We start from the raw sequence: 25,560 nt of genomic DNA, 5'->3' as shown, positions 1-25,560 counted from the left end.
TGGAAACAATGATTGTCTCGACCAGGTAATCTTAGTAGGTAAGGTACAGAGAAGTGCCAGGAAGCTTCAGGAAGACCGGTAACAGACAACGCCTGCCCTTCTTGCTAGCAGGGCAGATCCCCATCCAAAGAGGCGCATGGAATTTTAGTACACGTGTAGGTGCTGCCCAGGCGAGCCAGGGCAAATGCAGTTCTCTTCCGTAACGTCTTGTTACTCTGTCCGTAACAGGGGCGAGGGTGGAGCCTTCGGTAAGGTAGTTTAACGGTTGCAGCAAAGTGGGCTGATCAGATCAGTGATGATGGCAGGCTTTGGGAGCGAAGGAAGTTGACACTCGCCCAGAACAGAAGGCGGCGAGCCGAACATGTCGCTGGCATGAAGCACAGCATGACAGGGGTTCACCGGTCGGTGAGGGTCTGGACTCTGGAGCGCCGGTTCTCAAATTGACTAGCCGTGGACCACAGGCAGCTTCTTCTGTCAAGTGCCACAAAAGGAGCCCATCCGTTTGCCGCTACCGAATACACCTGCGGAATATGGTCCATGTCGACTCCCGGCTCTCGCCTTCTGTGGCTCATTCCGCGTGCGCAGGTTGCCAATCTGAATCTGAGGGTCTGTTGTAGCTCCGACGAACGACACTGGAAGTGACAATGGAATTCGAGGTTTGTGGAAAAAGTGTGGGCGGGTGAAGCGAGGCGTTCTGGAACGGCCGATCTCTGGCCCACGAACCGATGGAGAGAGCCAATCAGCGATCGCGGCACTGTGGCTGGGGTGGTAATCGATGCCCAGCACAGGCAATTCCCATTCGTTGCGATAGCGGCATTCCGCGATTCGCATGCCGACCACAGATGGGTGCAGCAGTCCCGATCGCCTCATCACTCAATCACACAAGCGACATCGACCCCTGTGAAGTTCTGTTTCATCAGAAGCAAAATCAACTTGAAGATGGAGACGGCTGGAGAACTTCCGACATCCGTAAGTTAACCGTACAGTAAATCGATCTGGGGACCTTGTCATAGCCTGCAGATCGGCATGTGGGTTGTGAAGGAAAGTTTTGTACGTCTCCACTCTCTTACGTGATAACGTTATTGTTGCAGGCTGCCATTCCCGTCTCTTCAACGCACCGTTCTCTTCGTTCGGTAATCGGGGCCGGTTTGCAAAGCCATTATGAAACACACAAAGTGACAAGCCTTGTGGACTCTTTCATGCATCGGTTTCATGCCCGAACGCCCGAGCGATTCAAGATTTCCAATGCTCCAGAAGTTGCAACAAGCAGCGGGCCATCCCGAGTTCTACGAATCTTGGCATCGAGCCAAGCGATCCGTTATCTCGAGCAAGCTGTTCGGTCACTTCTGCATACCGACTCAAGAAAGGCGGCAGAGGATCGGCTAGGTATATCTGTCCTTGTGCTGCGTCCAATGCTGAGTCCCGAACCTGTTGCCGCCACCAACCATCACCACAGCGGAGCAGTTGAGCTTTGCTTGATGAGCCAAACCGGCAGCTGCCCCAACGACCGTCTTGTCAGCGCCTGGTGGGTGACACTGGGCAGCTGTCAGAGCACCTCTCCAATGCTCCACGTTCTGGCGGCCCATCCATGGATAATGCAGCTGTCACTCTGTGTTCCCGCATGAGCATGCTCCCCTGGGATTGGACGACTGGGCGCTTACACGCTGCCACAACCAGACCTGCCCGGCACTCTCATTGGGCGTCCAGCTGTGATTGTCCTGCCACCCGCATCTACGGACTGTCGGAATTGTGCGTGTTTGCCAGGCTCGGCGGCAGCACAGGCGGCGAGCGGGCGGAAGAGATGCATGCAAGCCCTTTAAATCGTGAGCACAATCCTCTCGCGTTTCCATTGTTTCCGGGATGCGTGCGATCGTGAATTGAAAGTCGATTATCCTCGTTATCTCTGTGTCGTCGACATCGACGGATAGCTGAGCAGGACTCACTCGGCACCGATTGCGACGAATTTCAATGTAAGCCGTCCCTCAGCGGCTTCCGACTCAGTGCGGAGAACAATCGCCAACGCGCAGCGCAGCGCCAGCGGCCCCACGCGGGTCCAACAGAATAGAGTGGAGGAGACGAACCTGTTGAGGAGGCTGTAGTCGGCAGTCGAGGAACGAGAAATGGCATACAGAATCCTCCGTCGGCCATGGAGGGCAAAGAAGCCTCTGTACTGGGGCATGGTTCCCGAGCTGGCGGGTATTATCCCGCTGCTCGTCCTGTTCGGCGTCCAGCAGCCAGACGCCTTCCGGACTCTCTTCTGGCGCATCGGGTTTGAGAACAAGCTCAACTCAAATCCCAACATGATCCTCTACGCCTATGCCAATCACCAGCCGTTGCCGACCATCCCCTTTGTCTGGTCTCAGACGTGAGTGTCCCGGTTCAAAGGCGCGTATCTCACTTCGCAAGCCGTGACTGACTGGACCAGATTAACGAGCTACAATGTCGCCATCTCCATCGTCGCCCTCTTCATTCTCCTGGCCAAGATGATTGCCACCATCATGCAGGTCTTCTATCCGCTCTTCGGCACGATCGTCGGCCTCTGCATGACGGCGCTCTTCACCGTGAGCGTCTACGGCCAGGCCGGCCCCGACTACGCCGACTCACGATACCCGAGCCCGGTGGCCTGGTACATCCGGTACGGCTGCGGCATCGCGGAGCCGTACAACGCAGGCAAGAGCTGCATGATGGCCAAGGGAACTTTTGCCGTGACCGTGTACATGCTGTAAGCCGTGCCTCGCAATCCTTCTACCACCAAAGTTCCGGCGTGCTAATCGCCTTACTCAGGTCCGTCTTCGTGGCCCAGTCGGCCTTCGCCATCTGGGCGATGCTCCCCAACAAGGAGCTCGACATGATGGAGGACTCGGACGACGACGACGACTACCATGGCCCCAAGGACAAAGGCGTCGCGGTCGAGATGCAGCCCACGCCGCCAAACCCGCAGGTCCCCTTCACGCCACGAACCCAGGCCTTCCACGCGCTGGAGAGGAAACTGCCGTTCCGGCACAGCTAGGCGCGGAGGGTAGACGGTTGAGGCGTTTTGTTTTATGACAGGGCACCGGTGCTGTGATCAAACCACTGCGCTGCTGGTTGGGGCAGACGTCGTCACCTCTGCAGGAAGTTAAAAACAAATATGGAATACTCCCGGCGGTGAATGGCTTGTACAATTGCTCTCCCTCACTCAATGGATGAGCGGATGCTTTCGTGGATGGTTCCCACATGGCGATTATGGAGTCAGGAGTTGAGGGTATACTTCGGAGTTGACATGCTAGCCTAGTCCAGGGTGGTTGATACATATTCAATACAGCTCGCCTGGGCCCCCGCTGTTTCGCCCTCCAGCTTACCTTAGGTACCTTGATTTCTGACAACAGAACAAAAATTGTCAATTTCGTCGATCATTCATCGCTCATCACCTCATGACAGCCATTATCTGTAACTCCAAAATCCCCGATCCCTTGCCCATTGCCCTCGAACAATTCCAAAAGAGGACACCAGACAGCATCAACGCCACCACCACCTCGCCCGCCTCTTCCCACGTCCCTTCCCAGCTTCATCCTCAGGAACACCCCACCTCCAAAAGCGCAGCACTCGCATCCGGCACACCTACCCTCACCACCCCGCCGTCCTCCACCACAACCTCCTCCCCGACAGTAGTAACATTGCTGAGCCGCACGGGCCTGCCGCCGTCCAGCTCATAGTTGTAGCTCCACCCGTCCCAGGTGATGCCCGTGATGGCGTCGCTTCCGTTGGCCATGAGTCGCCTGACGGGGACTCTGTCGCCTGCCGCCAGTGGCTTGGTACAGGATGATGATGATTGGGAGGGTAGGCGGAAGGTGTATTCCACCTGTCCCCTTGGAGGCGGCGAGGGTAAGGGCTCGAGGCCGGCGCCCTGGTGGGTGGTGTTGTAGGAGCGCATGTTGAGGATTAGAAGGCGGGAGAGGCGGGTTCCTTCTGTGGTTTTGAGGGGATGGGGGGTTAGTTTGATGGATGGTATTGTGGGAATCCGTTTTGGGGGTTAGGGAGGGTGTCTGCGGTGAAAGGGGTGTGGTGTAGGTATTTACAGGGTCGAGAAAAAGGGAAAAGGGGGGAGAAGGCTGAAGGGTGAATGAAGGGAGGTGGATGTTTGCATGGTTGGACTTCTCTTACGGGGTAATTGAAAAAGGTGTGGGGAAAGGGGGGAGATGGAGCAGAGAAAACGTACCGGAGATGTAGATCGCGTAGGCTGCTTCTGGTTGTAGGTCGGCGCCTGAAGTCTGGGAGTCGAGTGGGATTTCCATCACGGTTGCTGGGCGACTCCCCAGCGCGGCGGCCACTGCGATTGAGCCGTAGTAGGGGGCTTTGGTGCCGATTGTGGCCAGTTCGGTCGAGGTGGGTTGCCAGGCGCCATACTGGAGCAGACAGTTGCAGGTCAATATGATACTGGCCGAGAGAAGTAAGAAAGGGAAGTACATACCCTGTAATTCGTTCCCATGTGCATGTGCACCCGCTTGAAGCCGACCGAGGCTGAGTAGAGGTTGAAGTCGACGCCCCAGAGTGCCGCGCCGAAGGTGTTGGAAAGACCGGGTCGCCCCTGGTTGTAGAGGGAGTTGGTCTCGCCAAAGATAAGGGGCGGGACTGGGCCTGAGGACTGGGAGAGGATGGTGTTGTACTCGGTGATGTGTGCGTCTACGGAGCGTTTGGTCACAGCATGGTTCATCAAGGTGCCTTGGAGAGTCACCCCAGGAGATGTGGCCCCGCTGATGTAGCTGGAACAACGTCAGTAAGTGGTTTGACGGACGGCGAGAGAAGACGCACTTGTGGGTTGAGAACAGCTTGATATTTCTGTCCTCGTTCAGGCCTGCTGCCCAGGCTGCCGGAGCTTTCAGGCGATTGCCAACGCCGGCAAAGGAGGGGGCCATGTAACCGTAACTGTCTTCTCCCAGGAGATCCGGGCAATGCTCCTCGAGAAGAGCCTTGATTTGGCGGGTGCCATTGAGCCATTGGGAGACGTAGGTGCTCTCGCTCCAGTCGGGCGGTCTCACTGGCCCTTGGGCTGACGTCGAGTATAGATCTGGCTCGTTGCCGTACGTCCAGAGATGGAGCTTCCCGCCGCCCAGAGCCTTGCAAGCCAGGGGAACTGTATCCAGCAGGGTCTGCCATCCGCTCGATCTGTTGGCGCCCAGGCCGAGGTTGAAGCCGTGGGTGAACTTGATGTTCTTCCATGTGTTGTACGATTCGAAATAGGAGGGCCCAATAGTTATGGTTGTGGGATAGTCGGCAGATCGTGACGGGTCGACGGTGCCGTTGAGGGCATAGGGCAGAGAGGCGTCATAGAGAGCATAGTCCTGAGTGTTGCCGCCTACGCGGATGTACGGCTTGGTTCCCTGAATGCGTCCAAGGTTGTCCAGGAGGGTTTCCGAGTAAGTGTTTGGGTGCGAGACGTTCCCTGAGTGAGTTAGAAGGATGTTGCAGAGTTTGACTCTCGGACATGCCCACCTGCGAAATCGGGGAAGCTTGAGAACTCGATGCTGTAGCTCACATAGCCATCGAAGACCTCGTTACTGTCTACGGAGTCGGCAACGGTGTACTCAGACCTGACCAGAGCAGGACCGGCTAGCGCGTAAAGGATTGCAAGCTGCTTCATGCTGGGCAACACCGCCAGGTGGACGCTGTTGATGGGGTCTATGCAAGTGGGAAGGGGCTGAGCCTCGTGGACTCATATACAGGTCTCATGCTCTGGACCCCACGCCTCCTCCGCTCGTATTCTATTTCCAACCGCGATGGGAGTTACAGCCCATCGATGGTTGCTGCGAGTATTCCATCAATCGGCCATGATCTCGGCCAAAATGGTGCATGGCCAGCGGGGTGAACGGCTCACAAGACACAGCAAAAGAGCAGCAGCCGCTGACGTTGTCGTACGGGCATGCAGCGTTGATTCCCGTAGGCGCAGGTGAGTGGCTAGTGCAGTAGTAGGCTGAATGAAAAGATCGACATGGCAGGCCGGAAGAGAGCCGCGGAACATGGCGATTCTCTACACCGTGAGCAGGCTTGTTGCTTCCATTCGAGACACGGCTAAACAAGCCACTCGGATAAGCACACTGAAACCAACATAGGCCAAAATCGAAGGCGGTGAGGTCGTGAGGTTTCGTGCTACGCAGGAAAGCGCCGTTACCCTGAAAGAGTGAGACTTTGATTCAGTTTGAGGCCGTTGTTGACATGTGGACATGCCTCAGGAAAAGCCTGGAAGGTCATATCCGTTGAACCGGGATCGTCGGACGGGTGAATTCCAGGGCTTGCATTCAGGAGGTAGATGCGGGGAGGTGGGTTCTGTACCAGTGGTGGGGAATTTCCAGGTATATCCTGATCGAAAGAAAAACCATGTAATCACGAATCCGTATTTTGACGCTGAATATTCCCGATTCTCCATTTCTCAGCTGATCCAATAGGATAGATAGGTTGGTAAGATTTAGGATTGACTTAGTATACTAGTCTAGCTAAGCTCCTATTTCTTATTTTTATATTATTACTCTATAAAGGTCTAGCTACTATAGATGAATACTAAACTGATAGAGTATTCCATTTAGATTTTAAGTAATCTTAGTATTCTATAACATAGAGATATAAATAATATTAATGCTATTTTAATTGAGATATCTTAGACTATCAGCAAAATAAGAGGGCTTTTTAATGGCTTACATTAGCCTTAACTTATATTAACCTAATTTTTTGCCAACTTTGCCTTGTATATATTTTCAATGAATTTCAATTCTAGCTGGATCTTTATTTTCCTGTTGAGCGGGATGAAAGATGGAAACCTCTTCGTTCAGTTCGCATAACTATTCTGTACAGTACTAGTAGGTTGCCCATTTTTCGGAGTACCCCTCTGCGGTTCTGCGGTTTCCGAATGTAATGTGGCCCGCTTTTGGGCGCAAAGACGAACACCCAACGTCGTGGTGGAACTCGCCTCGTCGCATCCAGCTGGGAACCCAAGACGACAAACCTCGACCTCAACTTCTCAACTTCACATAGCATTTGGATGCAATGGGCCTCTTCGAACGAGCCCTTTCGTGGCTCCCTCTCAAGCTGAGGCGTAAATTCATGAGGCTGCGCAGCCGCTTGCGCCAGCCGTTCACACCTCTCGAGCTGCGCTGGGCGTGCTGCGCGCGGTCCACGCGGATGGCTACCACGAATCTTTCCCCGCCGCGCGTGCTTGCCTGCATCTCGCGCGTCTCTGTTCCGGCTGCCGTGATATCACTCATGCCACCTCCCCCGCTCCCTCAGCGAACTTATGGCCTATCCACACCCCGCCAGTACTTTCAAATACACCATACCGCCTTCCTCCCCGAACGCCAGCGCCCCCTCTGGCGCTGGCGCGACACGGCGTCGCGCTTCTCTTCCGTATATATGAAGGCCTTTGCGCCGACCACCACTAGTAACTCTAGGCCGAACTCCCACAACCCCGCCCAAATCACCAGGTTATGGTTCTCAGACAAGCGTCCCCTACTCAATGCTGTCCTCCAAAACCTCTGCCTCTGTTGTTTCTCAAAGGATGCGGTTTCCTGTCTCCAAAGCTATGTACTAATTCTGGACCCTTCTGAGCAGACACTGAACATTTAATGGGGCAAAAAGTGTACAATAAGTCACCTAACTCTCCAGTACACCAGGCCAATCCGTTGGCCGGACCCAGCAGGTGCCTGTGTCTCAAACGGCGAAGGAAGCGGTTGGCTGAAACAAATCAAATTCGTACCCGGGGAGTTGAAAGATGCCAGAGAAACTTCCGTCCATGTGATTTCGATCTTGAATAAACAAGCCAATGTCTTGTTGAAGGGAAGTAACGCCGGCGCCACGACGCTCGGTTCTCCCACGCCCCCCTCTCGCTGCCCGTTGCCGACGCTAGGCGCCGCGTCCCCACTTATACTCGCCGAACCGGTCGGACCTCGCCTGATTGGCAGCCTTCCGTGTTACCTTGGGGACTGAACCGCGGTTCATTGGGGGTGCAGGACCCGCTATTACGACGTCATCTACAATTGCGAACTTGAAGCAGTGATAGCATCGCAACAAGCAATCCGGACGAGGTTCACTATTCAGGTTTCCTTACCGGATCTAGGATGCCCTGTTGACCCCAACTTTCCGTTCAATTGCATTCTTCCCATCACTCCCAACAGTGACTGTTCCTGCAAAGAGCCTAGGTAGGCTGCCAGAACCGACAACTTCCCGATCTACTGGAATACATACAAGTCGCTCTTGGCATCCCCTTCCCTCGGTCTCCGCACTGCCGACATTTCTCCTCGACTCGCGGCCCCCCATCGCACCGCGCCAGCCGCGGCCCGTCGGGATGGCCTTTCTACATAAGGCTCTGCTTTCTGTCCCCCGGACTACAGCAGTTAGGTCTCAGTTCCGGCGGTCAGCACTGCCTGGGATCATCAACTCCTTCTCGCGCCTTGCATCCACTATGACTCCCAAGGTAACTCACCGCATTTCCCCCCCATCACCGAGCATGCGAGCGCCCGGGCGGCTAGCTCACAATGCAACCAGCTCAGAGACCCGTCCCTCTTCAAGCAGGATGTGTGCTACGTCAACGGCGAGTGGGTAACGGCCAGGTCGGGCAAGACATTTGAGGTCCACGGTAAGCCTTGCTGCAGCCAGTCTCAGCCCGGTGCAGCATCCTCACTTGCGGTCTAGACCCAGCCACCGGCCAGCTCATCGGGACCTGTCCCGAGTTTGAAGCCCAAGACACAGAGAAGGCCATCGAGGCCGCTGCCGTCGCATTTAACGAATTCCGCCTCAAGACTGGACGCGAGCGCTCCAAGCTGCTCAGGAAATGGTATGATCTCATGGTCGAAAATGCCGACGACCTGGCCACCCTCATTACCTGGGAGAACGGCAAGCCAACCGCCGACGCCAAGGGCGAGGTGACGTACGCAGCCAACTTCTTTGAATGGTTCAGCGAGGAGGCGCCGCGCATCTACGGCGACACCATCCCCTCGTCGGTGCCGGGCAACCGCGTCTTCACGATTAAGGAGCCAGTCGGCGTCTGCGGGCTCATCACACCATGGAACTTCCCCGCCGCCATGATCACCCGCAAGGTTGGGCCCGCCCTAGCAGTCGGCTGCACCGTGGTCTGCAAAGCCCCGGGCGAGACGCCATACACGCCCCTCGCGCTCGCCGAGCTCGCCCACCGCGCTGGCATCCCCAAAGGCGTGGTCAACGTCATCACGGCGCTCAATAACACACCTGAAGTAGGCCAGGTCCTAACAACCCACCCCACCGTCCGCAAGATCTCCTTCACCGGCTCAACCCCGGTCGGCAAGCTGCTCATGAAGCAGTGCTCAGGCACCCTCAAGAAACTCTCGCTCGAGCTGGGCGGCAACGCGCCATTCATCATCTTCGACGACGCCGACGTCGACCTGGCCGTCGCGGGCGCCGTGGCCTCCAAATTCCGCTCGTCGGGCCAGACGTGCGTCTGCGCCAACCGCATCTTCGTGCAGCGCGGCGTCTACGACGAGTTCGCCACCAAGTTCGCCGCCAAGGTCCGCGATTTCACCGTTGGCAACGGGTTCGACTCGGGCGTCACCCACGGGCCGCTCATCCACGGCAAAGCCATCGACAAGGTCGAGCAGCACGTGCGGGACGCCGAGCAAAAGGGCGCCACGGTCGTGCTGGGCGGGCACAGGATGCCTGATCTGGGCCCCAACTTCTTCCAGCCCACGGTGCTGACGGGCATGACGACCGACATGGCCATGGCGGCCGAGGAGACGTTTGGGCCCGTCGCGGGCCTGTTTCCCTTCGACACTGAGGAGGAGGTGGTGCGGATGGCGAATGCGACGCCCGTCGGCCTGGCCGGGTATTTCTTCTCGCGGGATATTCATCGGGTGCATCGCGTTGCTGAGCACCTCGAGGTGGGCATGGTTGGTGTGAATACGGGCTTGATTTCGGACCCGGCAGCGCCGTTTGGCGGGGTCAAGGAGAGTGGGTTCGGTAGGGAAGGGTCGTTGTATGGCATTGGAGAGTACCAGGTTACCAAGATGATTACGTATGGGGGGATGGGAAAGCCGTTGCAGAGGTGAGCACAAGGGGGACCGGGAGGGGGCTTGGTGCGTGGGCAAGGGTTTGAGCATGATGTTGTTGAACCGTGAGGAATAATGAGGGTATGAGAATGGGGAGCTGGCTTAGCGGGCCTTTAAATACTCAGAGTCTGCGGAGTTGCTTTTGTAAAGCAATCCCCGGCGTACTCGTTGGCGTGATAGTTTACGTTTCTTGGCGTCGTTACTTGGAAGACTCGCGAGGAAGTGGTGTCCCGTTTCACGATCTGCAATGAGTGCAGATGTGATGGCCTACCTATACAGACACGGAACTCCATCTTCCTCACAAATCACCTACCTTGTCTATAATTCGGTGTAAAAGATCCGCGGCCACAGCACGGGATTGCTGCACTGTTGGGTCCATCATGCGCTTCGCCTCGGCTCCGGCGCTTAACGATAACCCGGAGGATGTGACAGACTCCAAGCCGATCTGATCAGCTGGGTAATGGACCACCAAATGAAGTGACAGATGGCATGCGCTTTTCAAATCTGACATGGCTCTTCCGTGAGCTGGCTGGGAGTTTGTGGGGGGTTGTTGATGTGCAAACTTGGAAGCTGGATTCATTTTGAGCTGGCGAGAATACGGAGTAGCTGTTGCAAGGGATGTAAGTGGGAGCGCCCGAAATACGGATAGATCGCTCTCATTACCAAGTACATCTGTGACCGTACACCGTCAGTTCCGCCTTAGCGCTGGTTTTGGGCCGGGCCTTTCAATTCTTTCGATGCATACCATAACATCAGCAACTAATGCACCTCAGGCTACACACAGATATATAGGGCTAATACATATAAATAGACGTAAGTAGACCTATAGAACCTGGATCCGTTGTTCATATATTTTCGAAGGCAGTATATGTCGAGCTGCTTGTGAAAATGCGCACTTTATGATGCTATAACCAGGCTAAACGCAAGTTGGGTAAGTTAAACCGAGCGCTAATTGGTTGAACCGGTCGGAATGAAGTGTGAAATTCAGCCAATAGAACCATCCAAAAAACAATGCCAAAAGAGGAACTGACGGTTTGCGGTCACAGACCACATGTGAGAGACAAGTGGCATCAAGGCGAGGCACTAAGACACTGCAAACGCCGACTCTATTCTGCTGATCGGAAGCTAAGGAAAGGAAGAGGGAGAGCATATAGGATCCGCGTCTGCGACGCGAGAAAGGCAAGTGGGCGCATATACCACCCACTGATGACCCACCGAAGAGAGCATGAGTCCAGGGTGCGTTTTCCGTCACACCACAAACCCATTGTTGAGTGACAGATCTCGTTCTCGTCTTAACAAGACTAGATATTGGGTAGTTCTATTTTGCCCTATGCGTCATAGACTATTTTTTGTTTCTATACGTTGTTGTTTACTCTAGCATAGTGCATCTCCCATCGGCACAATAATTTGGCGAGACTTTAGCTCAACAACCCCCTCCTCTCTCTACGCGCCTACTACCTAATAAGAAAAAAAAGACAGAGAAAAGACGGAAGGAAAGAGGATAAAGGCTGAACAAGCCTCCGTACCTCGAGATCCCTTAATGCATCCTACTGTTGGAAGTGAAGGCACTTGAAACTCGGAAACTGGGTTGCCGGTATCGTACCTTGGTCAGGGGTAATACACAGCTGTTACATAAGGTCTAGGAGGCACCCAGGCAACTTGGAGAAGGAGAAGGACAGAACACTCAATTGACAGATTCTGGGCTGGTCCCGGGCACTCGAAAAGTTCACTGTCTCAAGGGCTCCCATAAAGCGTAACACCGTGGAATCGTGGCTGTTGGCTTTCCAACACTTACACCCATACCTGCTGTGGCGGCACCTGCCGTCGAGGTGCGCGCGCGTGCCCCACTTGCTCTGGCATTTTATCCACTGTAATGCGAGAGCTCTTCCAACTCCTCTTCCTTTTCCCTCACCTTGCGATTAGCAGAATTGAGTCCCATTGGCAGTGCCCTCGCGCCTCACCTAATTGTACGCTCGTCTCTCACACTTGCCTTTACTATAGAGAGATTGGGAGGTCTGAGCACAGGGTTACAGCAAGCCTTATAGGTGTAGAACTTACTGTCAGTTGGAACAGGTTTGCCCTAACCCCTTAGGCGCAACATTGAGTAGACAATAGTATGCAAATGCTATAAGCGAATGTCTTTGAATACAATATACAAAGCTGTTTATAAAATAGGCTCTTCAAACAAGAATATATTGTTAGTAAGGCTGTATTCGGCAGATACGAATAGGGCTAGGGTCATTCTTACCTCAGCCTAAAAAGGTACTTATCACTCTCTCTTCTTTTCTTTTTAAAGAAGAGAAGAACAACTAGGGATTGAGCATAGAATCTCATGGAGGTCAAGAAAAGAAGTGTCGCTCAATCACATTACATTAAAATCACAGGAGACCATGCAGAAAAGGAAGCCACGGTTCATATGCCCCTCTCCGGGCTGAGGCTGTGACAGTCGCCGAAGCCTGGATAGTCTGTTATCTGTGAAACAGAATGTAGGCCTTGGTAACTCTGAACCCTCTAAAAGAGAACTGTTCTTGCTTCAAGAAGATTATTGGTTGAACAGTCTGGGAAGGCAGTTTTGGAATGTTGGCAAGAATATCTTGTTTTCAATCTGTTAGGCCCAGGTTCTACCAGTTCCTGCCACCATTAGTATATTCCAGCCAAAACAGTCTCGCAATATCCTGTTCTTAGACACCCCCATCCCTCCATGGTAGTCTCCGTCTTGCTCGACATGAGGCCTCGGCCAACGCGGCCGGATTTCGGACCCTCAGCAATCGCAACATGAAACAACCTCGCGATCCAGCCATCCAACGACCCCGATCTAGACTTGTACGACCCGAGGTTGTTTCGTTTCGTTTCGTTTCGAGGCAGGCCCAGGCGGGTCCGGCTTCGGGTTAATTGGCCAGAGCTGGAGGGGTTTCTCGTAAGCGCGGCCGCGGCATGGCATACAGCCTCCGCTTGATTATTAGCTGATGGCTAGGAGATGCGGCGTTGCGGTGCGGGGCGGGGGCGGCTGGGCGGGAAAACCTGAAAGCGAGGGCATCGCCTCATCCCTCCGGGCAAACTACTGCAGGCACAACCGTCTTTGTTCCTGCGTTGGTTTGATCCGGCTCAGGATCACGGCAGGGCCATCGCATGATTCTTTTTCATTGTTGGGTGTTGCGCTGTTGGGGATGTCAGGTCTATTGTCCAACATCAGGGAACCCGTTAGGGAATGGAGTATCCATGAGAATGGGAGCACGAGGTAGGAACGCTGCCTACTTGCTGGGGAATAATTAGTGGCCTGCTTTGTCTCCAACGTCAGGCTATTTTGTCCGTCTGACGTTGCATGGACAATACACGCCGAGACGTCTTGGGGGAATCACAGCAGCCTGCACCAGCCGCACTTTAGGGCGGCGTCAAAGCTGATCAGCTGAAGGGGCAGCTTCTTCTGATATAGAACCTGAGGCCTCGTAAACGACGAAAGTATGTTTGTTACGAGAGTATGGTCCATTTTGTTGCTTTGCGTTATTAAATTCTTGCATATGCCTTCCATCCCGTTATGGGCCTCTCCATTCCGGCCACCAACAGTGGAGTCCAGCCTGCATGCAAGTCAGATCGCCTGCATCGCGTGTCTGGATCCATATCAGGCCGCCCTTAATACTTTAGGCTGGGGCTATGAAATGTATGAGCGGAAAAAGGCCCCGTTCTGACCTGCTGCTGCACAGTAGTCCCTACTCACCCCTGCAAATGCAATGCAATCCTAGCGGGAGCGAAGGAGTGTGCATACTGGACATGCCATGCCCACGACGCCAGGAGATCCACTCACTGGCTAACTTTATGCTCACGTTGAGGTAAAACACTGGGATGAACAGTACCGGAGGTAGTAAGTAAGGCATGTACCTGTGCTCTGCCCCAGTCGTCGCTATGGATCACCAAAATATGTACACATCTCCCTTCACCTCGCCTAAACAAAACAATCCCAGTGGAAAGACGCCATGGCCTCATAGACAACATGTGCTCCGTCCATCACTCCAGAATAACACCCTCTCGACTCCCACAAATGCCTAAACGCTGACTCCTGGCCTCCAAGCAAAGTGTGACAAAGTCCCAAACACAAGAAGGGAGAAAAATGAAGGAATTTAAAACAGGAGAAAATGCATGTGGTATCAGAAAACACAACAAAAACCAAAGCCATCAAGCGTTGCCGCCCCTTGACCTCCCTAAGTCAGCGCCCCCAAATGCTGCCATGGCTAGTAAACGCCTTGCCAGACGATTCCACAGAAAAAAGATCGAACAGAGAAGAAGAGATAACACAAAGTATGCCCCATCCCGCCCTGATGCCCAAACACCCCTGTATATGGCCAAATGACAGTGCCTGGCTTGGGGTGATAAGAAGGGGAGAAAGAGAGGATTGGAATTTGAACGGCAGAATGAAAGAAGAGAAATGTGTGATGGCCGTAGATAAAAACGCCGTAATACAACCAAAAACCGATAAACCGCTTCCAAAAGACAAGTCCATCAGATACTGCACCAACAAAGCTAGGCGAAAACCGGCCACAATAAGGAGGGTAATCTTCCCGAGGGCATGACGGAGTCCTCTGTAGTTCAAACCCTCCCCCCATCCCCACCAAACCCCCCACCACCAAGCCCTCCACCAAACCCAGCCCCGGACACATGCTCCGCATGCCACGTCAAAAAGTCTCCCAGGTCATGGCTGAGGTTGAACCCCATCGGCACCATGTACTCATTCCCCTCAACGTCATGGCTCACCACCAGATCCATCATGGGGCTCTGCGGCAAGCTCTGCACGCTATCCACGCTCGGCCGCCGGCTCTTTTCCGAGTCGATCGCCAGCCCGGCGTGATTACGGTTGCGGCTCTCTCCTCCAAAGGATGCCGATGCCGATGGTGGGAAACCATAGCTGTGCATAGCATGGTTGTATGGTGTCGTTGATGCCCGGGGCGTGGTGAAAGGTTGTTGTTGCGGTTGCGGTTGCTGGTGATGGTGATGGTGGCCAAAGGTGGTGCTGCTCGCGCTGCGGCGGTGTCCTCGCGCATACCCGGCGGTCCCCGGCGCGGGGTGGAGAAGAGACGACGACGACGACGATGATGACGATGGCGCGGCCGGGGGAAAGAAGCGGCCTGCGATGGAGTCGCTGCCGAACGAGGCGGCCAAGTAGGGGCCTGGGTAGTTGTAGGACTCGCTTGTTTCCGGCGGGTCGATCCTCCTCATTATCCCCACCGGGCTGCGGGTGCCGCTGACGGTTCGCGGGCTGCTGTTAGGGGTGGACGGGTTGGGGGACGGAGGGGCCAGGGTTGGCGTGCGCGGCAGGACGGGCGTCCACGGCTGCTGGAGCCCCGGGGTGCGCGGGTATGTGTCGCTGGGCCCAACCAGGGAACCGGCGCCCTGGAAACCGAAGCTCGCAAACCAGGATGTCAGCCCCTCGAGCTCGTCGAGCTCCGCCTCCGAGGGGCGCGAGTAGTCGGTCGGCTCGCTGAAGAAGTCGCCTGCGCCGCCGAGGATGGCCATCTGGAAGGCGGTCCAGTCGAGCGTGTCGTCGACGGCCGCGGCCAGCTTGCCGATGGGCAGGTCGGCCTTGGCCAGGCGGATCTTGCCGTGTCGGAAGGCCGGCATGGTCAGGGTGTAAGGGGTGCTGTTGAGGTAAACGTACTCGTCCGGGTTTACCTTGGTTGCGGATCCGGGCTGCGACGCTGCTGGTGTCGGCGAGAAGGCGGGCTCCTCGGGGCCTGTCGTCATGATCTCGGGAATGGTGGGGAGAGGAGGTAATTGTCTGCTTGGCATGCGACGGTGCATCGGAGGCTTCATCGGCAGCGGCACCATGGGCGACGACAGATGCTCGGCCTTGGCCGGCTGGCGCTGGGGGATTTGGTCATCCTCGACGCCCATGATCGGCAGGTTCCCTTCGGTTGGCGAATCCGGTTGCTGTAATGGCAGCGATGGTTGTTTTTCCGACTGCCCTTCGGCTTGTCCCTGCCCATTGGACCCATCCTCTGTCCTTGTCACTTGTGCTGCCGGCAGCGGCGTTGGTGTTTGGCAACCGTCCCGATTGATCTCCATTCCCTGATTCACCAAAGAGGCACGAGGCGTCGCCATGTCCTCCTCTGCCACTGGGTCGAGGGACTCGTCGAGGCTCAGGGGCTCAATGGGTGTGGCGGCTGCGCTCTTATCGACGTGTGTCACGCCCAACTCTGGAGACCTCGTCCAATGGGCTGCCCTACTCATCCGGATCTCGCGCAAGGTGCTCTCTGGGAGCATCTCGTCGACTTCAATTCGGTGAAAGATGCGAATGGTAAACAAGTCTTTGGCGCTTTCGGTCAACTGCCACATGGACGATTGCCTCACCGGCGCACGTGGCCGCACTCTCCGCGACTTCTTTGACTTTGCCCGCTTTGGCCTCGAATTAGAAGGGAGTCGGGCTTGGGCGGGCAACAAAGCGTCCTTCTTGGACGCTTTTGTTGGAGACTTGGCCGACTTGACGGAGCCCTGGCTGCGCCTCTGCGACTTTCTGCGCACCGGAGGGGACATGGTTGTTGAGTTCTTGGGCTTGAATAACTTGTCCAGCTCATGGTCGGATAGTTTCGCGTTGCTCAACGTTTTGCTTAGCTTAGACTCCTCGTCCATCTGGGTCGTGGGCGTGAGAAGCTGGACATCCGGGGAGAGGGCGGCATTGTTGCCTTCAATGGGCGTTTCTGTTGGTGGAGTTACTGTGATTGCTTCGGGAGATGTCGGCTGGCTGCTGGCGGCGGTCGCGGAGGTCGAGGGGGCCGTGTTCGGCGAAGTCAGCGGTGTTTCCAGCGCCATGTCGACCTGCTGGGGAGGAGATGCAGGTGGCGTTGGGTGCAGGTGTTGAAATGAGCGAGCCGAGATTGGGCTCCTGCCTCGCGGATGTTGGTGATCATCGAATTGCTGTGGGAGGAGAAGTGGACTTCTTTGGGGACTCCTTTGCGGGCTTCGCTGGGGGCTCATCAGGGGACTTGCCAAAGGAGTCCTGTCGGGTCGGCGCGGAGGCGAGGAACGTGGGCTGGTGCCATTGTCAATGCTGCACAAAGAAGTGGTCGACGACTGCGGCGTATCCGGTAGCGGCGGAATGCAAATGATGCGGTGCAGGTCCTCACTCCGGCGAATATCGATGCTCGGCTTGGACCGCTTCATCAGCCCCATGGGCGGTCTCCAAGTCTTGATCTTGCTGAGTGTGTCCATGTCATCGTCGTCGTCGTGGTAGAAGTACGAGCCCTCATAGTCCTCCGGTCCATCGTGCTTCTTCTGGGGACTCGGGATGAGCTTCCGGATGCTGAAGGTCGGCCGGGACAACATGGTGCTGTCTTAGGAGGGTCTAGAAGAGGAAAGAGAAGAAGGAGCCGGGGGCAGGGGGGTAGGACATGGCATGTGAATATGAGTAAGAGGGTCCAAAGGCAAGGTTGTGTCTCCGGTCACCGCATTGCTACTGCCAGTGAGGAATGTGACGGCAAACCCAACAGAGGGGCACACGGGGAGAGGCAGGTAGAGAAATGGCAGAGTCGCTGGGAAGCGCAGGGCCGGAGGCGCGGGGGGACGGTATGGGTTTGCTGCGATATTAGACAGAGCGGCACATGGCGGTCTTGCAGCATAGCATGCCAGTCGTCTCCACGAGAATCACACCCGCTAGGTCCGCCTCGCCCTGCCACTGGCTCCCTGCCCCCAGCATGTACTGTTACACCCCGAGTGTGGCGTTGACCATAACCAAACCTGCAAAGAAATGTAAGACCAGGCCCTGGTCTTGCCAAGAGGACCGGGGGCGGGCACACCCATGACGGTGCCGAGGAGCGGGTGAGGTGCTGGTGAGAGTGACCCCTCACATCCTAGATTCGTATTTTTGCAAACATTAAAGCAATTGAGCCTAACTGTTTGCGAGCCGTGGTTGGCCCTGGCCGTCCGTAAGTAAACGTATGGAAGAATAGGCGTGCCAAGCTGCGCCATGATACGACGAGGAAGCTGGCTGTTGTCCGCGGCGACGAGCAACCTGGTGAGCTATGCTGTCGTGTCCGTTGCAGTAAGATAGACAACGCCCAGCGGCCGGGAGGGCTTTTCGCAAGCAGATCGACGCGAAACCTAATGGAGAAGGTCCTTGTACACTGATCCTGGGATTCTTCCGAGCCTGCAGTGCCACCAAGATCCCGCTGAGATCGCACAGCATCCTGCAACCTGGCTGGCTCCGATGTCGTGCCATCGCGGGTCTGGTGCTCGATCGGAGCCCTCTTCAGCTCACAGGCAACAGATTAACAGGTTCCGAGGGACAAGCCACCCATATAGTCGTCCCATACTCCTCTCCAGTGCACTTAGAGAGGAGCACCCCGGCCGTCGCCGGACGAGAATGAGGTGCTCCGTGTAATGTTGGTGTAGTTGGCCGCGTGCAGACAAGTTGACAACTTTGGGACGAGCCTCAAGCCGGCAACCTACTCATTGACCAGGGCTGACTGAGCCGTGGCACCTTCTTCTCAGGGTGCGTCGGGTGTTGGCTCTGTTGGTCATTGAATTGGGGTCCTTCCTACGCGGCTTCGAGCCCCGGAATGCTGCTTCACCTGGCATGGCGAGGGCACAGCTCCCCTACTAACCTGCGAGGCAGGCAGCTGAATCACGAACATTACAATCCAACCCTGGTTCGTTCGTTAGCGTGGCACATGGCGGGGCACTACCTCAAGACACGGATGAATCAAGGGATGTAAGAAAACATGGAAAAAATGAATAATGGAAAGTAAAGACAGAAAAGTAAGTAAGAGAAGAGAAGAGAGAAAGAGACGGACAAAGACAAAGAGGAAGAGGAAGAGGAAGGAAGCAAAGGAAAAATACGAGTGAGTCAAAGTGAAAGAAGATGAGGTGTAACCCTACACATGAACTACCTAAGTTCCGCGCTAACAAACAAACCAGGTTGAGTCATAACTGTGGTAGAAACTCGGCTTGCAGGTCTACCGTAGCTGGTTTTGAGGGAATTGTCCTGCATGGCGAGGTCCATCGGTGGTTGAGTTCAATTGAAAACACCTAGGATTGCCGACTGATGAATGTCCGAGAGATATTCATGGTTACGGATATCGAAGAGACCATGGACCGTTGATCTGGGGGCTGATGGGTTTCCTGGCCTGGCAGGGCTGCCAATTCGAGGATTGGCTAAGGTATTCGGATGAGAGCGGCATGGCAGTTCTTTGCAAGAAATTGCCCCGCATCAAGCAAACAGTGTGCAGCTTTGAAGTGCGCACTGGCTTAGCTTGCTGTTCCGGAATCCGATCGACTGAGACGAGCACTAGCACTCGGTTCCTCGCCAACAGGCCAGCCGCACTGTGCACGATCCGTGGAAACCGGGCACAAACCCAATTCGATGCCTCCGATGTTGATGGCAAGGCCTCAGGCAACCAATTACCAAACAAACGAGCGCTCAAGACACCGCCTCGAGCAAACATTAACGAATTCGCAGAGAACCTGGAAGTCTGTCGTTGAGTCCAATGCGCTAGCTCCGCATGCCTTATCAAGCCTCACTTGCCGGACATACTGACTGGTGGGGAGCTTTCAAACTGGGAGTCACTGGACCACAACGGTGATGTGATTTCGAGCTCTGGCAGGAGCGTTTCTTTACAGTATTACCTGTACTGGGAGTCAAGAAGCTGAACCATCTCGGTCTTGCCCACACACACGTGGATCGGCCTTACAACAACCAACTTTGAAGGGAAAACTCCCGTCGCTTGGATTTTTGGGTGGGTTCCCACCGAACGACGCTATTTTAGCCCCCTGCGGGCGGGTGATTACCCACTAGGTTCCGAGAAGACGGGAAAACGGGAGCCGACCTTACCGCCGACATTGACGGGATGGTCTCCGAATAGGTACTCTGTACCCTAACAAAACGCCGAACAAATGGAAGGACAGGTTCCCCAGTAGTTAACCGCCCCATCAGCGATCCGAGTACATTACCACTCCGATGCGACCGCCTCAAGGGTAATCGAGATTGACGTGGACGGGAACCAGCTGCCATCTCTCAGGTTCTCCAGGCAACAGGTTTACAGTGCTATCATCAAATCGACCATTGCCCATCTCCTCCTTTCATTGTGCAGCACACCATCTCGACTGCAACTGCCGCGATAGTGCATGCAACGCAAGCGCCCCAGCCAACCAGAGTTCCAGTCTCCGCGGGCATCGAGCGCACAAGCGCAAGCTTCGCCACAATCACGCAGCATTCATTGAATCGTCTTGATCAGCACTTGCCTGATCAGGAACAGCGTCGAGACCAACCTAGCCGCGCAACCAAGCGTCCCGTTCCTGACTTGCGCGCTCGCTGTTGCACATGGCAGCCGCCGTCCTACGGCTCTCTCCAGTTCCGCCGGCAGGAGCATCGGCATGGCGTTGCGATAGGATTCAAAGGCCCACCGCCTAATTCGACCAGCGACCATTGCACGTGGCGTCTTATAGGAGAACACATATTTTGCTTACTCGGAACTGTCGAAGCCTACGGAGCTCAGTACAACCTCGATGCCTTCGCACCCACCCACCCTTTCGGCCCTGGTCAAACCTGATTTTGTCTGACCAACCTTGAAATGCGGTCCACCACTCGAAGGATCCAGGACTCCGTGTACTTTCGTTACATCGAGTGGTGAGAAGGATTACACGCCGCTATTTGGATCAAGAAGCCAGCGCCGTCACCATCGAAGTTCGAGAGACACGTGCCGACAACGTTGAACACCGATCCGGCCACCCCAGAGACTCTGACCGCAAAGCATGGCCACCAAGTTCCCGATGACATCCCTTGATGCCGCGCCAATGGCGTTGCTGTTTCAGAATTCGGTACCTGGGCTTCGCCACAGATCACTCATGTCAATTGTCCAGCCAGAAGGCCAGGAACTCTCCATCTGCCGTTGGATCCATTCTGCGACCCGTCTCCCTATCACAGATAATCCCATCGCTCTGGGTCTCAGCCCCATTGGCCGTTGATTGTTTCCCGACCAAAACCAAGCCGGAAACTCTTGGCCTACTACCCGCTGCAGCATCTCATCGGAGAGCCGAAACCCAGGGTGACAGAAAAGCCCTTACCCGCCTCCCGCTCTCTTAACTATGCTCCAACGTTGCCCTGCTGCTTGGTCGGTGTAAGGCTGATTTGCTGCTGCTATGTATAGAACCGGGTAGCCCGCCATCGACTCCGACCTCTTGGCCGGACCCGGGGATCCGCCAGTTCGACGTGACACCGCCGCGAGTGTTCCTCATCCAACCTCCATGCATCCAATTCTCCGAACCCAGCTGGATCCGCGGACATCGCCATGCCGTGCCCGGCTGATTGTTATAGTGAACACAGCCCTATCTGTCGGTCCTCCAAGTGCGCATATGTTCTTCCGGGCTCGGTTTTCGGGTCCCCCACTCTCTGGTGCTTTGGCCCAACTCCGCCGGGATGCGTCTCAGCGGCCGCTGCCGGCGTTGACCGATGATGTCCACGACGACGACGGCGGTGACTGTGACGGAAAGTCAAAGAATCTCGTTCGCCTTCCGCATGTCCCTTGTCGTGGTTGTCTTGAGGAAGGACGACGCTGCGTGCGTTGGCGTGTGGGCATATTTCTTCTTGAATGGGTCGGAAGTCTGCTCATCGAGCTCGGGGCGCCAGCATCGATACAGGGATTCGAATGTGGACTTGATCACGCCGAGTGGCAAGCAAGTCCTATGTGCTTCACGCACATCCCCTTCCCTTTGCCCAACATCGCGGTAGTCGTCGCGCGTCATTGTGCGGGTTGTCTGGGCGAGAACGGGTGACTGGGGATGGTCGCACCCAAGTCACAGGATGTTGGCAGAAACCAAACAAAGTTATTGGGGAGGAAGTGCTCAAGGTTACGGGGGATTCAAGCGACTTCCCAAGGAATCTCACGTATATATCGAGAAGGTCCATTCCGATGAACGCGGGAGGAAGGCAACATTCCTGCGCACCGCTGATATAAGTATGGCAGAAAGGGCACAAGTTCCAGCGTATATCATGCGCTGATTTCAAGGACATCTGCACCTCTGCGGACGAAGACGCCATTAGCTAGCTCTCCACATCCATCAACTGCGATTGGTAGGGCAGCACCGAACGGAGGCCTACTCAGAGCTGCATGCGGAGTTCCAGAACCCACCTCCAGCTGCAAACGCGACATGACACTGCAGTCCCAAACTACCGGGAATGCGGCAGAGCCTCCTCGCCTGCGCCGAAGAGCGCGAAATTTGAGACAGATTTCCCCATCCCTCTTTTTCGCCAGCCCTGCCCTCCCATTTTTTTGGGGGGGCTCCAGACTCGTCTTTTCCTGCTTTCCTCCGCCGCAAGGCTCTCAACGCAGTGGATTGAGGTGCAGCAGGGAACCGAATGGAGTAGGAAACATGAAACAGGATAGGCTGCAAGTTCGGAGCTCCGCTGCGCTGCGTGCGTGGTCATCCGCATGAGCTTGCACCCGGGTGACCGACATGCACCTGAATGCAGCCAGTGGCGGGGTGAGCTTGACGCCACAGTTGGGCGCGAGCCGGCTGAAGGAAACGGAGGAAGTCCTCCAACGAACCAGTCAATCTGTAGCGTCCCGTGGGAAGCTAAAGAGGGACGAATTGGGTTGGATGGCCCAGGTTTCTTTGCTCCCGGGCTTGTTCTCGATGGTCTTGTTCTGCGACGCTTTCTATTGGCGACGACATTTGTCTGTGTTTTGAAGGAGAGGAGGAAGAAGAAGGCAAGGGATATTCGTTTGAGAGCAAGGCAACAACAAGAAAAGAAGAGAATACAGAGAGCGAAAGAAGTTAATAACATGCCGAAGATGACTGGCTGGTAGTGTCCTTCTTAGCCAAACAAAGTTCCCCGACGTTCGTACGTCAACAACACCAGTTACCCACCTCCATCTCCCATCCCTAGCGTCGTGCCATCTAGCACATGGCGCCGGACGGTGACCTGTTTCTCGGCGTTCTCTGCAAACCAACCACTAGTTCTTCACCACTCCCTTCCACAATACTAGATCGTCATGGCACCCCACCGCTCGGTAGTCAGATCCGAAAAAGGAAGCGCGGCTTGAGTCTAGGATGCATAATGCGTGATGGGGCACAAACAAGGTTTGCACCGGGAGTCAGGAGAGCCGGATCTGGGCAGCCTTGCGCTGTACTACCGGCAGATGATACATCGCTAGAGAGGGTGTGTGTGGATGGATAGCGGTCGGGAGTCCTCGCCAAGCTCCTCGTCGAGTTAGCTTTCACGAGACGCACTCGGTGACAAGAAGCAAGACCTGTGTCTGTTGCGGGCTCTCTGGGACCATGAAGGTTAACGGATAGGAACGGATGGCAAGGACCGAGACACCGAGACCGGCAGCCCATAGTTTCCTTCCCCACGCCTCACACGCCCTCCCTCCCACTTCTTGTTGTCCATCCCTTCGGTGATGCTTCCTCAGCCATAGGCCCGCCTGTACGCTTTGCTCACTGGCGACCAGTGACATGGCGACGGTAGCGAGCAACCTCCATGTTGGGATCGGAGGGGTTTACCGAGCTTCCCGAGCGGAGGGAGACAGGAGGCTAGGTGGGCACAGATCTCTCTGTCCGCATATATCTGCGTAGTGACTCTCTCTCACTAGAATTACTGAAGCGTCATGGTGAGATATGTGGAGTGACAACTGAAGGCAAAGGCCGCTTTGGACCATTTTCTCTCAACCGAATAACGCAGGTAGAGAAGAGCACAAACTGGCCATCCTAGCTCAACCTCAAGTTCAAATGAAGTCTAAATTGTGACCAGCTTAAACTTCCCCAGAACGACTCCTTTAGTGAGAGCGGAAAAGAAAAGGCGACGGCAAAAGAAGCGAAAAGCTGGCCGGCTAACCCTGTTCGCAGGTCGAAGACAAGTAGCCGGCTACGAAAGGCCTCCGGATGGTTTACTTCGCGGCGATCAATGGAGGTGGCGCTTGTCGTCATTCTTGTTGCCCCGGGACTGGCTCACTGGTGACCCTAGCAGTACGCACATCCGGATTCCAAAGCACCGGGCGGGTGACCACGGCCATTAACCATTAGGCTATTATTGGCTGTGATTGTTGAGATTCGAGACCAAGGGCCTTCTATTAAAAAGCACTAGCTGGTGCTGATGGGCAACGCCCCAGGAACGCAGTTCGATACCATGCCAAAACACATGACACGCAACGCTGGGACGGCAGAACGGTCACCAAGAAAGCCCCCAAGGGGGTCCCCTTTAACAATCAGCAACCACGAGACCAGCAAGATGGGCACAAGAAGTTGGCTGCAGATCTCTGTCAATCCTGTAAACACGGCCTTGATTAATCTCAGAGCAACACCCAGTCGTACCGCCAGATCGCCAATCAAGATGACGGCAATGAGCCTCGTCCCAACAACACCTACAACTCCATCTCCCCTCCATCCTGCCCCTCCTCCTCCCCCGCCTCGTCACCCCCTTCTTTCTCCCCTTCATCATCATCACACACGGCATACGGCACAAACCGAAAGTCCAAAAAGCTCGGTCCGGACCCCTCCACCTCAACCATGAACTGCATACTCAGCACGCCCTGTCCGTCCCCGCGAAGGCTGACCTTGCTGGCAATGCGCATGGCCTCGCAGGCCGACTTGATCATGTCAAACTTGAACGTCTGCACCCACCGCGCCTGCACGGCAAACGTCTCGAGCAGGTCCCGGCCCTTGGCAAAGTCGACGCTGCTCGAGCCCAGCGGGCCGCCCGAGCTGGTCAGGCGCAGGTACGGCTCCCTCCTGCACGCGGCGAGCGTCAGCTTCTCAGGCTGCGTGGGCGCCAGCTCCGTCAGCGCGTCCAGCAGCCAGCGGGCCGACGTGATGATCTTGAAGGAGAGGTCCTCGATGTCGAAGGGTATGTCGTCGGGCGCCTCGGGCACGTACGTCGTCAGATTGCACGTCGTGCTGACGCCGGCCTCGTCGAGGACGATGCTGAAGGGCTCGCCTTCCTGCGCGTACGACAGCGAGCAGGTGCCCGACATGCCGAGGGTCTGGTTGGAGAAGGCGTCGGAGCGGTAGTTGCGTAGATTGCTGCGGTAGGGGTCGACGTCGGCTTTGGCCTGGCGGGCGGCGGCGTCGGCGGCGCCGAAGATTTGCAGGGTTTCGAGGAGGGCAGGGAGGGATATTTGGAACGTTGGGGGTCCGGGCTCGTCGTCGTCTTCGGCGTCCTCGGCCGAGGATGCGGCTTGGGTAGGCTCTGCGGGGAGATTGCTGGTGTAAGTGGTGAAGAGGCTCTTGCTCCAGTGTGCGACCCCTGAACAAAGTCAGCATCCAGAACTTCGTCGAGCGTGGGAAACAAACTCACCCTGCATCACCCGGGCATGGTCGGCGGCAAACCTGAGGCCATTCTCTGTAATATCGACGTGCACCTTGTTTGTGAAATTGATGGCCTTGAGGAGCTGGTACAGCGGTCTCGTAGAGCTGGCTACCGCCCGGAAGAGAGGGGGAGCGGGAGCGGAACCCTGTGTTTCCATGGCGAAGTGAAGAGAGAGCTGGGTTTGCGGAACGCGAGAAGACTCAGCACGGTTTCTGCTTGTGCGCAAATCGA

At 55.7% G+C, this 25,560-nt stretch overlaps 7 protein-coding genes across 7 annotated transcripts; 3 read left to right on the top strand and 4 right to left on the bottom strand.

Moving 5' to 3' along the window:
* Nucleotides 1-1,873: 1,873 nt before the first annotated feature.
* N657DRAFT_61108 (uncharacterized protein) lies at nt 1,874-3,212 on the top strand. Its single transcript, XM_062790352.1, has 3 exons — nt 1,874-2,365; nt 2,426-2,722; nt 2,785-3,212. The coding sequence occupies exons 1-3, from the start codon at nt 2,121-2,123 to the stop codon at nt 3,008-3,010; spliced, it is 768 nt and encodes a 255-aa protein (XP_062652985.1). The 5' UTR covers nt 1,874-2,120; the 3' UTR covers nt 3,011-3,212.
* A 211-nt stretch (nt 3,213-3,423) lies between these two features.
* Nucleotides 3,424-5,708, bottom strand: N657DRAFT_61181 (glycoside hydrolase family 79 protein). The gene is made up of 5 exons (XM_062790374.1): nt 5,473-5,708; nt 4,792-5,422; nt 4,451-4,742; nt 4,199-4,385; nt 3,424-3,945 (listed from the first exon to the last, which is right to left on the bottom strand). Exons 1-5 carry the CDS (start codon nt 5,618-5,620, stop codon nt 3,554-3,556), a joined length of 1,650 nt encoding a protein of 549 aa, XP_062652984.1. The 5' UTR covers nt 5,621-5,708; the 3' UTR covers nt 3,424-3,553.
* Nucleotides 5,709-8,009: 2,301 nt separating this feature from the next.
* Nucleotides 8,010-10,358, top strand: N657DRAFT_639789 (succinic semialdehyde dehydrogenase). The gene is made up of 3 exons (XM_062791838.1): nt 8,010-8,440; nt 8,512-8,602; nt 8,659-10,358. Exons 1-3 carry the CDS (start codon nt 8,429-8,431, stop codon nt 10,041-10,043), a joined length of 1,488 nt encoding a protein of 495 aa, XP_062652983.1. The 5' UTR covers nt 8,010-8,428; the 3' UTR covers nt 10,044-10,358.
* Nucleotides 10,359-14,669: 4,311 nt separating this feature from the next.
* N657DRAFT_549294 (uncharacterized protein) lies at nt 14,670-17,354 on the bottom strand (the record flags this gene model as incomplete). The annotated part of the gene is made up of 1 exon (XM_062787881.1): nt 14,670-17,354. A coding segment is annotated over one exon (2,685 nt), but the record flags the coding sequence as incomplete, so codon positions are not given.
* A 3,834-nt stretch (nt 17,355-21,188) lies between these two features.
* On the top strand, nt 21,189-21,994 carry N657DRAFT_60990 (uncharacterized protein). The gene has a single exon (XM_062790307.1). It carries the CDS (start codon nt 21,270-21,272, stop codon nt 21,795-21,797), a length of 528 nt encoding a protein of 175 aa, XP_062652981.1. The 5' UTR covers nt 21,189-21,269; the 3' UTR covers nt 21,798-21,994.
* N657DRAFT_60989 (uncharacterized protein) lies at nt 21,995-23,006 on the bottom strand. The gene has a single exon (XM_062790306.1). It carries the CDS (start codon nt 22,807-22,809, stop codon nt 22,192-22,194), a length of 618 nt encoding a protein of 205 aa, XP_062652980.1. The 5' UTR covers nt 22,810-23,006; the 3' UTR covers nt 21,995-22,191.
* Nucleotides 23,007-24,385: 1,379 nt separating this feature from the next.
* N657DRAFT_676868 (Rad1-domain-containing protein) lies at nt 24,386-25,486 on the bottom strand (the record flags this gene model as incomplete). Its single annotated transcript, XM_062795932.1, has 2 exons — nt 24,386-25,266; nt 25,318-25,486. The coding sequence occupies 2 exons, from the start codon at nt 25,484-25,486 to the stop codon at nt 24,386-24,388; spliced, it is 1,050 nt and encodes a 349-aa protein (XP_062652979.1).
* Nucleotides 25,487-25,560: the final 74 nt, after the last annotated feature.

The sequence above is a fragment of the Parathielavia appendiculata genome (genome assembly GCF_033297405.1).
Source record: "Parathielavia appendiculata strain CBS 731.68 unplaced genomic scaffold N657scaffold_1, whole genome shotgun sequence".
In the NCBI taxonomy this organism is placed as follows: Eukaryota; Fungi; Ascomycota; class Sordariomycetes; order Sordariales; family Chaetomiaceae; genus Parathielavia; species Parathielavia appendiculata.
Note: the sequence above shows the minus strand (reverse complement) of the source record. Positions and strands in the feature narration are given on the sequence as shown.